The 17405-nt window shown below is 33.9% G+C and overlaps 2 protein-coding genes across 3 annotated transcripts; one reads left to right on the forward strand and one right to left on the reverse strand.

Annotated features, from left to right (window-relative positions):
- The first annotated feature begins 276 nt into the window (after positions 1-276).
- Positions 277-1236, forward strand: LOC106319704 (ER membrane protein complex subunit 1-like). The gene is made up of 3 exons (XM_013758083.1): positions 277-731; positions 839-901; positions 996-1236. Exons 1-3 carry the CDS (start codon positions 581-583, stop codon positions 1145-1147), a joined length of 366 nt encoding a protein of 121 aa, XP_013613537.1. The 5' UTR covers positions 277-580; the 3' UTR covers positions 1148-1236.
- A 9613-nt stretch (positions 1237-10849) lies between these two features.
- On the reverse strand, positions 10850-14071 carry LOC106319708 (pentatricopeptide repeat-containing protein At5g39710). 2 transcript variants are annotated; one of them, XM_013758089.1, is made up of 2 exons: positions 11744-14071; positions 10850-11512 (listed from the first exon to the last, which is right to left on the reverse strand). In XM_013758089.1, coding segments are annotated over exons 1-2 (2238 nt in total). In that variant the 5' UTR covers positions 13981-14071; the 3' UTR covers positions 10850-11511. The 2 variants fall into 2 exon arrangements, with proteins under 2 accessions (XP_013613543.1, XP_013613541.1); XM_013758087.1 differs by having other exon boundaries at positions 10852-11512; positions 11712-14070.
- Positions 14072-17405: the final 3334 nt, after the last annotated feature.

The following is a 17405-nucleotide window of genomic DNA, read 5'->3' on the forward strand; positions in this document are numbered from 1 at the left end:
TTTAGGGTTTAGGGTTTAGAGTTTAGGGTTTAGAGTTTAGGATTTAGAGTTTAGGGTTTAGGGTTTAGAGTTGAGAAATGAGGTTTTGGGAATAAGATTTCAAATTTTGAAAAATAAAAAAATTAAAATTTTCAAAAGATAAACTTAGAAATGTGCTATTTTGGTCATTTTAGTTTTTGAGTGCTATTTTTGTGATATAAACTTAGAAATATGCTATTTTTGAGATTTGCCCTTAATTAAAAGCCCAGGCTCAAAACTCTAGTCCCTCTCCAAATCTGCTGGTACCACCACTAACAGAAGAAAAGACTGGTCAGAGAATTCGTCGTCATGATTAGAGTTTCTCTCCTCCTTGTCATCTTCTTATCATTTGCAATTGTATCTTTCTCACTTTACGAAGATTAAGTCGATCGGCCTCATGGATTGGTAACTCTCATCCAATTTTCTCGTAAACCTACTACTGGTCTTCCAACTATCGTTTTCACCGATCAGATTACACCAATCTGTAGTGTATTAACTGTCACTTAAGTATTTTACAACTCATTAGCATAGACAGTTATGTAATACTTCGATTACCATTGAGATGCGATCTGTTGTACTGTGTATGCACCAACGGTTCATTGGGAAAGTGAAGCACGCAGTATTCCACACTCAGAAGACTGGGAGAAAGCGTGTTATCGTCTCTACCGAGGAGAATGTTGTTGCTTCCCTTGATCTCAGACTTGGCGACATTTGTAAGATTTAGTGATTTGATTTCCATTTTATTTTTTTTTATTTTTTTGCTATCCATGTTCAGTCTTGGAGTCTCTTAATCTTATTTTGTTTTTCAAATTTTCTGCAGTTTGGCGGCATGTTCTCGGGACAAAGGATGCTATCGATGGTGTTGATATTGCCTTGGAAAAATGTAGGAGTTGGATCATGTACCAAACACTATATTTGCTTTCACCTGCCACGGTCTTGAACTCTGTTTTTTTTTTCTTTGCTTCATATTATTTCAGATGTTATCACGCTTTCATCACAAGGAAGTATGTTAAGAGCCTGGAACCTTCCTGATGGCCAAATGGTGTGGGAAACATCGCTTCACAGGGCGCAGCATTCCAAGTCACTGTTATTTCTGGTCCCGGTTAGTTGTATAAGCCTAGCTATTTAATAGGAGGACAACTGCTGATATGTTATAAGAAAACAATTACTTTGATCTATACGATTACGTTGATAAAGCTGACACTGTAAAAAGACAATTCGTCCCGGTTCTAACGATAACATTTAGACCGAAAATGAAGAATGAAACTATATAAATATGATCCTCAATTAAGTGACTTTTGCTTGTAACAATTATAGAAAATAATTAATTAAGCTCATTAGATCCCCAAACTTACAACTCCACAAAATACTTGAACACACAACAATACATGAATGATCACAAGACGTTTAAAAAAATCTGACAACAAAACGGAAAAATAACAGATAATGGAAAGGAAAAAAAAAATGCATGGTTTGATAGATATTCTCTTACACGTCTATATCCATGTTCTTTATCTTCAATCCCAGCATTGATACACAGAATCTCTAAGTTTGCCATATAGTCAAGTCAACACTCCCAATTAAGCCCTACCACTCTTACTCTGCATCTTCCTTTCCCTTAGCCCTAGAACCCTTTGGCTTGCATTCCAAGCAAAGGTTATCCACCACCACCATTTCTATCGACTTGCTCCTCATCAAGATAAAGTTGATGAAAGCTTTACATCCATTTTCTCTCGACGTGATTCTTCTTAATTGGTGGTTGATGTGAGATTAGAGAGAACATTGCGTTCTCTTTAAGAGGCCGAACCTAACGTTCTCCTTGAAAAGCTCCCACTCGTACCTAGTGAAGAATAAAGTTGGTTGAGTTGGTTTGTTTCTTGTCATTGAAGTTAGTGTTTGATTCTAGTTTGAATAAGTCTAAGACTGTTGCTAAGTCTTAGGGATTAGAGTCGTAGTTGTCCTGGTTTGTAGGAAACTACTAGTTGAAGCGTTAGAGTCTGTTTCGGTAGTTTGTTGTAGGTGTCTCAAGTCTATATAAGGCTTTGAGTATGAGACGTTTAATAACATAGAAAATTTCAGAAAACCTTTATCTTATTTGCTCTGTTTTGGTGTCTCTGTTCTTACAGTCATCTCATCTCCTTGCCCTCAAATGACTCACAAAGAATCGGTATCGATCCTTGGAACAGATCATGAATATGCCCGCGGTTTGTTCCTTTGTTGGTCATATGAACATCAAGAGGGAGCTATATATAACCCTACTACGAGGCAGTCCTTCAACTTACCAAAGATGAAACATTCACATCCTGGGCTTTGCTTCTTCGGATATGAACCTCTCGAGAATCAATACAAAGTATTGTTCATACCGAACCCTGTCCACAGGGTGGAGCAGGCTTGTCAAGTTTTCACATTAGGAGATACCAAGGCGGAGGAGCAGTGGAGGAATATCCAAAACATTGAATATCTCTATCCATCCTTAAGTTATCACAGTACAGTTTCCATCAACGGGGCTATTTATTTCCTATCAAGGTTTAAAGTAAACGATACTACTACTGAATATAAAATTTTGAGGTTTTATATTCGGTCCGAAAAGTTTTATAATGTAGACCTTCCAAAAACTGTGACACTGAAGGATCTGTGTTGGTATCATCTGATAAACTACCAAGGAAAGTTAGGACTTATATGTTGCCAGCAGCGCATGGAAATTTGGATTATGGAAGAAGATGCTGAGAAGAAGACACAAAGATGGTCCAAGATCTTCTTTTATGAGATGGGGGGTTTCGGTAACTGGCTCATCTCGGATGTTACTCGTGCTGGTGAGATTGTTTTTATCAATAAGCCTCTTGACACGTTACGTATATGTTATTATGATCCCAAGCGCAACAGTGTCAGATATGTTGACCTTAAAGACAGCTATCCTAAGGAAAGAGGTTGGGATAAGAGTCTTCTAATCAGGACTTTTCCAGATTACGCCGAGAACACAATGTGTTTGTACTAGTAAGGATCTTTCAATGCAACATGTGCTTCTTTATTGATAGGTGTAAATGTAATGATGGAAACATAGGTTACATATATGCCCTATTACAACGAAGGTCTCGTTGGGTTTGTCTTTTCTTTTGTTTGATTATTGCTGTAGTCCTTAATTATCAGAGATTATATAATATGTATGGAATGTTGTTTTACAGATATTGATAACAACCGTAGTTTTACCTGAGGTTTTTTTTTTTTTTTTGATAAGTATGTGAATTTTCATTAGCAAGTAATGACACAAAGAGATACAATTTGATAAAATCAAATCCTAATGCATCTAAACACGCTGAACACAGCAAATTAGTCTGAGAGGACCACAAAAAAAGATCCTCACAAACACTAGAAGTTTAATCAATATCTGATGGATATGATTAAAGCTTAGCTATAACTATGGGTTCATCAACAGCCATTCGAGTTTCAGTTGATCAGAGTAGAGACTTGATAACGGAACCTGCACCAAGAACAAAGATCAATAGAGATAACAGCCGGAGAAGGCACCGCAGACCATCCCACGAAGGCGACTCCGAAAAGGGGACCTTAAAAGAAGCCAGCAATATAAGGACTGGTGAACGTACAAACGGATGGAAGCAGAGGTTTATCGAATTGAGATTTGTAGACATGAATATTATGTATTTAGATAGATAAAGCAATGTTTAGGTTGATAGTTTACAGTATAACTAGTAACTTACAATATGGAAAAAACGAACTTGGTGTTGAGCATGCATGTGATAGATTATTCTAATCACTTATTAGAAACCATCTAAAATCACAGAAACAACACAAAACTTGACAATTTAAAACTCAATTTCTGTTCCGAAGAAAGCTTATAAACTCATTTCAATATCACATTGTTCAATTCATCAACCATAACTTCCTTGTTAAACCCTTTAACCAGAGGAATAAACCGTCAGAGTATGCAAAAGATAACTCAGAGCATACGTTCTTCTTGTAGGACTTCCCTTCTTGCACAGATTATACGCTTTGGTACATCTTCGCTTCTGCAATGACCATGGATTATCACGTTATACTTTTTTCTCAAGATTGGAGTCAAAGACTCTATCAGCTTCATTCATCATTCCTTTCACACAGAATCCTTTCAAAAGAGACACCACACTTTTGAAGTCCATATTGATATTACCGAAGTTTTAAATGAGTGTTTGATACGTGACATCCGTAGGGACTGATTCATCGTAAAACATCTTGAGCAAGAGTCTCTTCGCTTCTCTTGTGAACTGTGTGACTGGGAAGTAAACCTAGTTTAAAGCATTTATGTGTCTAGACTGTCCAACATAAGCTATATTAATACAACCCACACGAAAACCTTGATTCTAGGACTCTCAATATATTTTTCATTATATATACTAAAAAAATCAGAAGGATACACATTTTATCATTCAAAAATAGTACAAGAATAGAGAAGTGGGTAGTACTAGGTTTATTAAGAAGGGTGAAACCAGTAGGATTGATGAATTACGAAAGGGAAACATTAATAAAGTTCGGGTTGAAGCTTATTCAAATGTAACTGCACTTAATGTAGTTATTTCTATTCTTGTATCAGAGTCCTACATTACAATAGACAACATAATAAGGAACCAATCACACTAGATTAAACACTTGATGAATCTGTCACCAATTCAATAAGAGAAGGGTGAACCAGAAGTAGCATTAAAGCGAGCAGAAAGGAAAAAATGATCCTCCACTTTAAATGACTATAATCGAATGTGATTTAAGCATTGATAAAGACCCGATTTCATTCAAAAATATTTAAAATTCTAAATAATAGTTTGATGCCGCAAAAAAAGAGACATTACGTGGGTGATAACAAAAATATGGGACTTTGTATAGTTGTCTGATGGTTTCATAATCGTTTGTTTTAACTTTTAAAACATGAACATGACTGGAAAGGTAATATTTAGAGATGCAAGGCTCACCTTGTTACTAAAGCGTTTTACCAAAAAGCATGAAATTGACTAGATTATGATTCTATAAATATTTTTTGACAAAATCTAATTTACAATATCAATAGATATTAAAAAATTTTGATAAGTAATTTTTTAACATTTTTAATTTAGTTTATTTGAAAACTATATAATTATATTATTTTATATTTATATCAAATAGGAAAATTATCTAAAATATTATTTAATTTTGTTTTTAATTATTTCAACCCGTGCATTACGAATTTTTAATAAAATATATGTAATTTGTTTGATTAAATCTGTGATATATACTTATTTGATGAATGTTCAATTGTAAAACTTACTTGGTGTTAATTTATTGACTCTAACATTTTATTTGTATAAAAACTATTTGATGTTAATTGATTAAATGATTTTTTGTAGTATATAAACCCGCAAAATAGTTATACTTATTTTCAACTTTTTATAAATTATTTTAGTGGTTTAAATAAAATAATTTAAAAGAAAGATAAATAAAAATTTATTAAAAAGGTATGATCTAATGTTTTATATTGTTGGGACACAAGATTACCTATTGTGTTGTTTGGAAACACATTTAATAGTATGATGTTGTTTTCCATAATTATAAGATTGAATTTAATTATATAATAGAAAGTGTATTTAATTTTAAAAACTTACAAAAAAAATTGGGTCCATGAGAATGATCGTATTTTAATAAGAGAGAATATGATTAGAAGTTTCACCAAATGGATGTGAAAACCATCTTCTAAATGGAGAGCATGAGGAAGAAGTATATATGGACCAACCTCAGGGGGTTTGTAGCAAAATATGAAAAGAAAATGAGAAAATAATTTTATGGACAAAACAAGCTTGTAAATAGTGGTAATTAAAGTTTAACGATAGCATCATGTCATTTGGTTTTGTAGAAATGATCGTTCATCGATGTAACTACTACATTAAGGTCAGTGATAGCATAATTGTTATGTTAGTCTAATATGTTGACAGAGATACATCATAATGATTGTTGAGTTTGTCTTATAAATGATATATTAGTTAGATCTTAGAAAGATATAAATACCATGTAAAAATATCTCCAATTCAAAAAGGGGACACATTCAGCAAAAAAACGGTGAAAAACTTTATGAATCACTGGTTGGGAATTTGAACTATGTTTAGACCTATACCCGACCATAGGTTGTGTGCAAATTAAAACTAAAAAGGTCAATTAGGTGAATATACAAAATAAGAGTGGAAATTAGATAAGTGTGCATTGTTTTTAATAATTTGCGAACATGTAGGAACAGAGACCTAAAATGACGAACTTAGCCTAGAGACAATCTGACATCCCTACCTATTACCTCTTCCCCTCAACCGGCTTATGAGTTTTTTTTTCTTTTAAGTTTGATAAGTGACAGGTTAAAAATCGAGTGAACATATGGATATATACGTCACAACATTTGTTGTCATGCGTCTCTACCAGATATTTCAATAATATTTTAAAAGAGGAATAGTGTGCATATATTTTCAAATTGTTGGTGTGTGCAGTAAGCTGAACCACTGTTCATTAATAAAAAAAAAGCTTGGCATTGGGTGTTCCACGAAAAAGGTATTGGTTTTAGTTCTCCCATAAATACTTCTATGTCACGGATTTCGAACAAATGGTACTACTATTTAAATAACTGAATATTTTTTTCAGTATCCATATTCAATTAATATTATCTATCAAAAAAAGATGAATCAACATATATGTGTAACTTGTCAATTGTAAGATGACTATGAAAATTTATATCCCGTTTACCCAACTAATAACCGGTTTCACTTGAAAATATACATGCAAACTAGTAAGTAAATAGTTTTAGATTTAACCACTTAAATTAACGGATACTAAAGTTATATAGTAGCACAACTCAATTTGGCCATGTGTAATATTTTTTAATAACTCAATTTGGCTATGTATAATCTGTCGTAGTATCTTTTTTGAAAATAGAATAAGACAATGAAGTTAAACAAAGGTGTTACAGGAAAACATAATGGTTACCGAACCCTAAACTTTATACCTCAAATTTTAAACACTAAATCCTAAGATTAACTCTAGACCCTATAGTTCAAACTCTATATACTAAACCCTAAACTCTAAATACTAAACCCTAAATCCTTGGGTAAACCCTAAACCCTTGAGTAAATCTTAAACCCTAGGGTTTATAATTTATCCAAGGGTTTAGGATTTAGGAATAAAGGTTTACTGTTTTTAAGATTTAGTGTTTAGTGTCTATGATTTAGGATTTAAGACTTATCCAAGGGTCTAGGGTTTACCCAACGGTTTAACGTTTACCTAATGGTTTAGGATTTAGTATTCAGAGTTTAGTCTTTTGTTGACGGCGTTAGAAATGTTTTTAAAATCTTTTTTTTCTTGCAGATTACACATTATATGAGGTATATGTTTCAATTCCTAAAAAAAAGACAATTTATTAAACAATTATTTCTACAACAAAAAATAACAATCAACCATTTAATACGAAGAACAAGAATGAATGATATGTTAGTGGAAAAGAAACTTAGTTGGCTATACTTAACGGAAACTATTATGCATGAATATAAGACCCCAAATTAGGGTGATCTAATAATAGCTATACATTAATACTTGTGTATCCGGTTATGTTGTTTTAAAACCAGTTATATAACAATATATATTAAAATCATAGCCGGATATATGTTATTCGAAAAGTACTAATTTGTTCGATGACTGACTATACACAAGCTCACTAAACCCTAAACCCTAAATACTAAACCCTAAACCTTTGGGTAAACTATAAACCCTAGGGTTTAAGATTTATCCAAGGGTTTAGGATTTAGGATTAAGGATTTAGTATTTTTAAGATTTAGTATGTAGTGTTTAAGATTTATCCAAGGGTTTAGGGTTTATCCAATGGTTTAAGATTTAGTATTTAGGGTTTAGTGTTTTGTTGACAGCGTTAGAAATATTTTTTAATCGTTTTTTCTACATCCAGATCTGGGATTCGAATCCCAGACTATGTAATTTCTTGCAGATTGCACATTATAGGAGGTATAAATTTCAATTCTCAGAGAAAAACGATTTATTAAACAATTATTCCGACAACAAAAAATAACAATCAATCATTTAATACGAAGAATAATAATGAATGATATTTTAGTGGGAAAGAAACTTAGTAGACTATACTTTACAAAAACTATTATGGAGGAATATAAGACCCCAAATTAGGGTGATCTAATAATAGCTATATATTAATATGTGTGTATCGGGTTATGTTGTTTTAAAACCAGTTATATAAAAATATATATTAAAATCATAGTCGAATATATGTTATTCGAAAAGTAATCATTTGTTCGATGACTGACTATATACAAGCTCTCAAATTATATATTAATAGATTTCTTTTGAAAAAACCACTTGGATCGAACGACACGGTCATGTAAAACCAATAATGACCATATATGGTCTTTGACAATATAAATCTTCAAAAAATGATTAATGTACAGTCTCCATGTAAAATAATTTAGAATACTATGTAAATAATCAAGACATTGACTATAACCGGATAAAGAATATCCAGTCTAAATATTGTTTTGTTACTGAGATTTCAATGTTTGTGAGCTCCGAATATAACCGGAAATGTGATGAGTTATCCGGATAAAGAATATATCCAGTCATATTCTACAATTTTCGTGGATTAGCCATCATCTACAATGATGTGATCTAGAAACCACTAAGAATACACTCATCTATACGAAGCCACGAGAAGCACGGTAACTTGCTCTTCCTCACCAAGCTTTGCGTAGTTTCTGGTCTCTTCTCCGGTCGCGGCGCAGTTGAAATCCACTAGAATTTTTTGAGAAATTTCTTCTTGTTCGTTTGGTTCAACGTCTGCGTTGAGTGAGCCGACGTAGAGGAACTGAAACCATCTGTGAGTTGGAGAGAGTCTTCGTCCATGAGAAATTCCATTTACCGGATTCAACGTCTCTTTTGGATTGGAGAGGTAACGTGTTGGCTACGATGATCTTCCTCTCACATGGAGAAGAAGTTACCTCAGAGGAGCCGGAGATGATTCCAGGGACAGTCATGATGGGGGGAGAGGTCTTGGAGTTTGAGGAAGAATGTCTAAAAGGTCTCAAGTTTTTTTTTTTTTGACAGAATGTGAATTCATTTCAATAAGAAATGACAAAGAGGTACAAGCAAGCATGAACCTAAAGCTGCAATTAAGCAAAGTTCTATCAAAGAGACCCCAAAAAAGATTAAAAAAAAAGCCCCTTAGATACAAAATATGTTTAGTCTAAATCATAAGAAACAGACTAAAGTTAAACTAGGAGATCATAAGGTTAACTATTGGCCATAGGAAGACCAAGAAGCAACTCATTCACTGTAAACTGCAAATGAGAAGACTGGTCTTGGGTATGGTTGGAAACAGAGCAATCCTGGAGATACTTTGACGGCAACAGGCGGAGGCGGATTGGCGAGCCGGCCCCGGCTATTACACTACCAATGAGACCAAATCCAGCCAAACCAGAGACTTTGCGAAGGAGAAGCTGTGAGTCCAAACTAACAGATGAAAGACACTCGATAAAGAACAGGGGCTCTTGAGGTGGTAGGCGGAGATTTATCTCCCGACTCCAGCCACTTCCTCGAGTAATAATGCATTTCAACCGTCGAAGAGGCAGCGACACCCACCCAAAGCTTCATTCCCATGCTTGAAGAACAGGAGCAGAAGCTCCAAACAAACACGGCAACCGGCTGAAGGTGCTGAAGAGTAACCGCAACAAAGGGTCTGAAACAGGGCCAGTCCCCGAAGCCCCAAAGAACCGACAAGCAGCGACAAGAAATAACACATCCACGGATAACCATCGTGATAAGCTAACCACACGATCTTAAACAGAAGGTTTCAAGTTGATACGTCGAGAATATTCACACAAGATCTTATTACCATGTAGACCATAAGCTAAACAGCTTTGCGTCTTGTTCGAATATCTTCCAAAACGCTACTGTTTCTTACAATCTGTAAATAAAGAAATTAAAAAGCTATTAGATGCTAATTAATCATCATTGTCATGTCTAACCAAAGCATGAGATTATACCATAAACAGATCAAGAACAAGAAGGTGTCGTTTTTACAATCTATAAATAAAGAGATTAAAACGCTATTAGATGCTAATTGAACATCATTTTTAGGCCTAATCAAAGCGTTGGATTATACCATAAACAGATCAAGAACACGAGCTTGTGTCTTGTTCGTGCAAAACGCTGCATTTATATACGAACAAAATGCTGCATTTATATAATCAACGAATTAAAAAAGCTATTAGATGCTAATTAATCACCATTGTGGGGCCTAATCAAAGCATGAGATTATACCATAAACCGATCAAAAACACATAAAGATTTACCGTTAAGGATCTTGTATTGATCAAACATAGTTGTGTAAAGAAAGACAATAAAATACGGAGATATCGACGGAACTCACCGTCACCGTCGTTTCTTTATCTCTAAACCGGTGGATGCTTGTGTATTGCGGTCAAACCGGTTAATGGAGAGCTTGCAAAGATGATGGAGAAACGAAAGAGACTCGGAACTCTTTCAAAAATTGGCAGCACTCGAGAGACTTGATTCAGAGAGATGAAGAAAAAGAAAAAAAATAATATTTGTCACAAGGAGAGAGACAGAATGTTAGTGTTACAGTAGATAGAGTACCAGTTATATCAGTATTCCACTTTTTTTTTTAATATAGGAACATACTTGTATTAATAAAAAATGTACAGTCTTAATGTCCGTTTACCTAATATTGCTTTATAATTTGTATATCTACAGCAAATTCCCTTAAAAAAACGGTGAAGACTGCCCAAACTCCAAGAAGTTGAAAACCGTTTCATTAAAAGTTTACAAATAAAAAGTCTTTGCCAAGATTGATAATCGTGCAACACTAGTCAACACTCGTCAACTGCTGCAACTTGAATCAAGAAGCTCTTCTTCAGCAAGAATCACATCATTTTGCCAGGTGTACAAGTGCCTTCCTATTTCATTCACCGGACCACTGGTAACTTTCAGGTTTAAGGCTTGTGCTGTTTTCATCCAGGTAAGTTGTCGGTTGGGATAGATTGGAGGAGAACGACTTTGATTGAAGATGGGCATCATATGGTTATATTTGACTATATTTTCCCTTTACACGACGAAAATTCTCCTCTCCTCATCCAATACAAAACTACAATCATGTGGATATACAGTTTCATCTCATCACTGATGACAGCTCAAAGTTCAGTTTAGTAGGATGTGGCACGAGACTTCACAATGACAATACTCCATATATGGATAGCAGAGCTAGAAATTTAAATATAGTTCAAGATAGCAACTATGAGACTGAAGAGAATGGTGACAGCGATATAGTGACAGAGAGAAACAGGAAGCTGCTCACGGCCAGGTAATGAACTGAACATTCTCTGTCTCTTTTTCTTGACATCCCATATATATCTTTGATTTTTCATAGCCTTGCAAGACTAGCTTGTGCTTAAAGAAGCCGTCCCTGAAAACAAGATGAAACTTCAACTCTTCTGAAACAATTTGTTACCCCTTGTGTGTAAACCAGAGCTTGTTTTGAAAAGTGTATGATCTATCAAGATATGTATGTAGAACTCATCTTGTATATGTTATCGACTATGAATGGACATCCTTATAATTTTAACATGATAGAATCAAGAGAGCATGCATCAGTTTCATCATACCTAAAAAAATCGTTTGCAACAACAAAACTCACTATTGACTTCTTGTATTGGGAAGAAAACCATCTTTAGCCATTTCAGCAAGCACATCAAGAACCACATCCATGTTCCCTTCTCTATGATTGATTTCCACAAGCACTTTAGCTTGCTCTGCTTCACTCAACTCACAGCTTCTCAATACATTGTCAATAATACTACTCAATTCATCTACCATACCTTCCTTGTGCAACGCCTTAACAAGAGCAATAACAGTCACAGTATGCACAAGAAATCCACAACTCACCATCTCCTTGTATAACCTATATGCTTTCCTTACATCTCCACCTCTGCAATGACCATGGATCATAACATTATACGCTGTTCCATCGGGTTTATGGTTTTTCTCAATCATGGAATCAAAGACTCGATCAGCTTCATTCATCATCCCTTTCATACAGAACCCTTTGATGAGAGACACCACGCTTTTGAACTCTATGTTACCACAGTTCTCGATGAGTGTCTGATATGTGACGTCACTAGGAACTGATTCATCATAAAACAGCTTGAGAAGAAGTCTCTTCGCTTCTCTTGTTCGAGTTTGCTTGTTAAGCCCGTTGATAAGCACGCTATAAGTCACAACATCAGGCAACAAGCCTTTCTCGACCATTTCGTTGTGCAAGTTTAACGCTTTCTCCAAACCCCCTTCTGCGCAGTGAGCATTGATCAAGGCTGTGTAAGTAAATTCATCAGGTGTAAGGCCAACTCTCAGCATCTCACCGAAAAGATCACAAGCTTCCTTTGTCCTTCTCTGCTCACAAAACCCTTGGATTAGCGACGAGTAAGTGATCGTATCAGGCTGAATCCCCTTTTCAACCATTTCCTTCTTGACTCTCACCGCTTCATCTACATCGTAGCTCCTACAAAACCCGGACAACACTGTGCTGTAACTCACCACGTCAGGAGCCAAACCTTTCTCCTTCATATCTTCAAGAACAGCTCTCGCATCTTCCATCTTCCCAGCAACACAATGTCCGTTAATCAGAGCATTATAAGTCACGATCGAAGGCCTAAACCCGTTATCAACCATCTCTTTCAAGACACGATAAGCTTCATTCATACACCCCTTTTGGGAGAACCCATCAACCAACGTGGTATAAGTACGCTCATTAGGACAAAGCCCTCTCACACGCATCTGATCTAGAAACTCCACAGCACGGTTCATGTTCCCGGCCTTGCACATGCTATGTATCAGCGAAGTATAAGTGATGACACTAGGAGACAACCCATGCCTCAGCATCTCAGCGTGCATCACCAGAGCTTGGTGAAAGTTACCTTCTTTGCAGTACCCTTTAATAAGAGTATTGTAAGTAACTTCATCGAGAGAGAAGCCTCTCCTGTTCATCTCCGTAAGAACCAAGCTCGTCTCCTTCATCCTCCCTTCTCTACACAGCCCGTTAATAACCACATTGTAAGAAATCAGATTAGGCTCCAAACCCTTTAACGCCATTGCTCTCAAAAGCTCAAACCCATCGTCAAGCCTACGCAGCTTACAGTACCCATCGATCAAAGTGTTGTAAGTAACAACATTAGGCAGACAACCTTTCTTCTCCATTATATCGAAAAACTGAAGAGCAGCGTCTAGATTCCCAGCAGAGCAAAACCCTCTAATTAAGATGTTGTAAGTGAAGACATTCGGAGAGACCTGCGTTTCCAACATCTCCTTGAAGACATCCTCAGCGAAGCTAATGTCTCTCTTGGTTCTAATCGTAGCGTCTAAGACCGCATTGTAAGACAACACTCCAGGCATAAAGCCATGAGCTTTAGCGAGATGAATGATACTCAAAGCCTTCTCGATGAGGTTCAAACGAGAGTAAGACTTCACTACCAAATCGAAAACAGAGGATGTCGAATCGCACGAAGCGTAGGTCTCTTGCAGCGAACAGAAGACGAGGGAGGCGTCTTGGGTTTTGGAGGCGACGTCCTCGGCGAGGGTCTGCGCGGTTTTGTAGAGCTTGAACTTGGTGAGGATGTGGAGAGTGATGCATTTGCAACGGAGGGTGAAGAAGTGGTGTGGGTTGGCCCAGTTTAGGAACTTGAGGATCAGTTCTTGGTCGTTCTGGGATTTGAGGAGGAGGCTAGAGGCTGCTTCTGGGGTGAAGTCTGCGGAGATGTGTTGGAGTTGGTAAGGGTGGCGTCTGAGAAAGGTTAAAGCTTTGTCGACCAGAAGGGAGTCTGAAGGAGGAGAAGCGAGGCTCGAGAGAGATCGTCGGATTAGGGTTTTGGAGATAATCATTGGTTTTGGGGTTTAGGGAAGAGAGAGGGATCAAAGAAACGAAGAAGACGATGGGGGATTTGATTTGATCTCAGCCGTCCGATCATTCATCTGTTTTCTGCTTTAGATTTTCGTCAGCTACTAGATCTTGACTGCGAGGATATTTATTTTTGTTCTTAATTTTTTTTTTTTACACTAAATGATGTATTTATAATATTTGGTGCGTAACCGATAACTATCATAAAAACACTAGAAACAAATAGAAAAAAAAAACAAATGGGAATAAAATTATGGAAATGATGAGGAATGACTGTTTCATATCAAATTTAGTGAATAACAAATTTGTTCTTTAATTCTCTACAATAAAAGGAATTAGTGGTAAAATTTATTAGGAATCTTAATGAATGCATTATTCATAGCCTTAGTCGTAATACATTGATTAAAAATTATTTTTTTGTATTTAAACCATCTAATAGATTTTGACCCGCGTTTTTACGAAATTAAATAATTTTTAATAAACTTCTATATAAAATAATATATAGGTTCAGACACATTTATTTGAAACCATAAATCAAACCGTACCAAACTTAAAAAAAACGAAACTAAAATTGAACTGAATTTTATAAATAACCAAACATATCATATATCTCTGGAATCGAATAATTGAAACCAAACCGAGAACCAAATGGATACCTAAATTTTTAAAATACAAATTATATTCTTACAAATATTAACTAAGCAATGTTTTTATATCCGGTCATTGTTATGATCAGATATTGTTACAAAGATTAACTAATCAAGATATAAGAAATGTTTTTGTATCCGATCCGGACCTACAGTCGAACCGGTAAATTCAGTGGCAATATAAAATTAGAATTGGCTTATGTTCTTCGTGTATAATTCTATTTCTACCAAATGATATATCTCCACAAAATTAAGATTTAGAGAAAATGTATTAATTAAAAATCAGATAAAACTAAAAAATCTACTAATAACCCGTGAACCGACACCGGTTGATCCGACAAAAACCGAAAAAATCTTATAATATTTTTTGAAAAATTAATTAAACTTCTTCAATACTTTGTAATAGTACATAAAACTGAATAAATTATTTGATTTTGTCATATAAGTAAATTTGTTAATTTTTGAATTACGCATCAAGAAGAAAGTTCGTTTGTTATGAGTTATTTCTTTCATATATATACTAGGATAAGACCTGCGCCTTGCGCAGGATAAATTTATATAAAAATTATTTAAGAAATATCGTATGGAAAATAAAATTTATATTATTGATCAAATAAATATTTTTGGCCCAAAACAAAAATTTTAAAATTTTTTTTGTTAATTACATAATTTGTTTACTAATGAACTGGTCCCATTTTTAAAAATATTTTAGGTCAAAAAATTATTTATCGCATAAAAACCTAATGTTTAGACCGAAAAATCTCATGCCTACTATTTGGTTACAATGAAATATGTCAGCTCGGTTTTATATCATGATTTAGCAATTTAAAATTTAATTATGGTTATGAGAAGTTTACGTTCACGTGCCAATCATATATATCTTTGATTTTTTTCTCTTTTTTGTGTCATTTTGGTTATTGCTCTTTAATTTTAGACTAACAAAATTTCTAATTGATTTTCAAGCCGCCACGTAAAAAAATTAATATTCTAATTACGTGACAACTTAGCATGATATTTTTTTAATTAGTACAAACTACATGTTCTAAACTTTTTAAATGTTTTTTTATTAATATATAGGGGATGTTAAACCATTGATCTTAATTTTTAACATAATAATTTTAACAGTTTTAATAATTTTGTCATTTTTTAAAATTCAAAATATAACATATACGAAAAAATCTGTATTTTAATTTTATAGCTAATTTGATTGTTTAATTTATTTTAATAATATAAAATTAAACAAAAACTGTGGATGAGATATAAATTGTTATCAAATCTTTATTATTAGAATCATTAATTGTCATATATATATATATTAGTCATATTTGGTAATTTCGTAGCTTTTATTTAAGGAAAGAAAAGAAAATAGTAATTGTACACTTTAATTAATTTTATGATTAGTTTAATGAAAAGTATAATATATACTTAATTGGACCAACATATTTTCTAAGGATTCTGAATTTCATTCTGGTGATGACACGTGGCTACACTTAAATGTTGTAATGTTTCTCAATTAATATATAAGGGATTACATTAGTTAAATAAATGTTGTTTAGTATTGTCTGATCTGTTTGGTCATGTTTCAGAGTTCAACTGTTTTTTTTTGGTAAATTTGGGTTAGGCATTCTTTTGTTATGTTATGACCGGTTTAAGTTCTATAACCGAAGGTGAATATGAATGTTGGCTAACCAGCTTTAGTAATCCCTTTCTTATTAAAAAGAGGAACATTCATAGAAATAAACCTTGGCCTCATGAGTTTATTACATGAGTGTCATTTCCTATGTATCATCACCCCATGCATTCTCACTAACTTTAAAAAAAAAACCTTTGTGAACTAGAATAATTACAACCAAATGTCATTGGTCATATACATTATACTATATGATAAGCAGAATATTAACTCTTTTGTAAAAGGCAACAAAATAAGTTCGACATCTATCAAATCGTTTTATGAACATTTTTGTTTACGTTAATTATAATGCAACATTTTATGAACATTTTTAAACTAATATCAATTCGTATTATAATGCAACGTTTTATGAACTTTTTTGAAACCGAGTCAACATTTTATGAACATTTTTATGCAACATTTTATGAAAATTTTTAAACTAATATCAAATTTTTTTATAATGCAACTAAAGAAACGAGAATAATTTTATGAACAATTTTATGCTTATTTTAGGAACACGTATTATAATCGAACGTTTTATGAACATTTTTGTCAACGTTAATTATAATGCAATATTAACTCTTTTGTAAAAGGCAACAAAATAAGTTCGACATCTATCAAATCGTTTTATGAACATTTTTGTTTACGTTAATTATAATGCAACATTTTATGAACATTTTTAAACTAATATCAAATTTCTTTATAATGCAACTAAAGAAACATGAATAATTTTATGAACAATTAATCGAAATACTTACCTTAATCGATAGGGAAATATTTCTGATATATTTTTGGCGTAACCATCACGGATCTTATAATACCTATTTCAAGAAAACGCATCATGCAATAACAAAATTAGGTAAGTGGTATATACGGTATTAAAGGAGAAGCATTAATATTGGTTTCTTCGATTGAATTTGGCGTGGAGAGTAAAAACCTACGCTCTGTGTTGATATAAATAGTAGAGATTAACATAATGTTTTAATCATACTAATTGGTAATTAACGATCTAAACGAAGATGTTATTTAAAACCAGTTCGAACAAGAACGTTTTCTGAGAATACGTAAAGAACATTTATTTTAATGTTACTTT

This window comes from Brassica oleracea, unplaced genomic scaffold, assembly GCF_000695525.1.
Source record: "Brassica oleracea var. oleracea cultivar TO1000 unplaced genomic scaffold, BOL UnpScaffold00578, whole genome shotgun sequence".
Lineage (NCBI taxonomy): Eukaryota > Viridiplantae > Streptophyta > Magnoliopsida > Brassicales > Brassicaceae > Brassica > Brassica oleracea.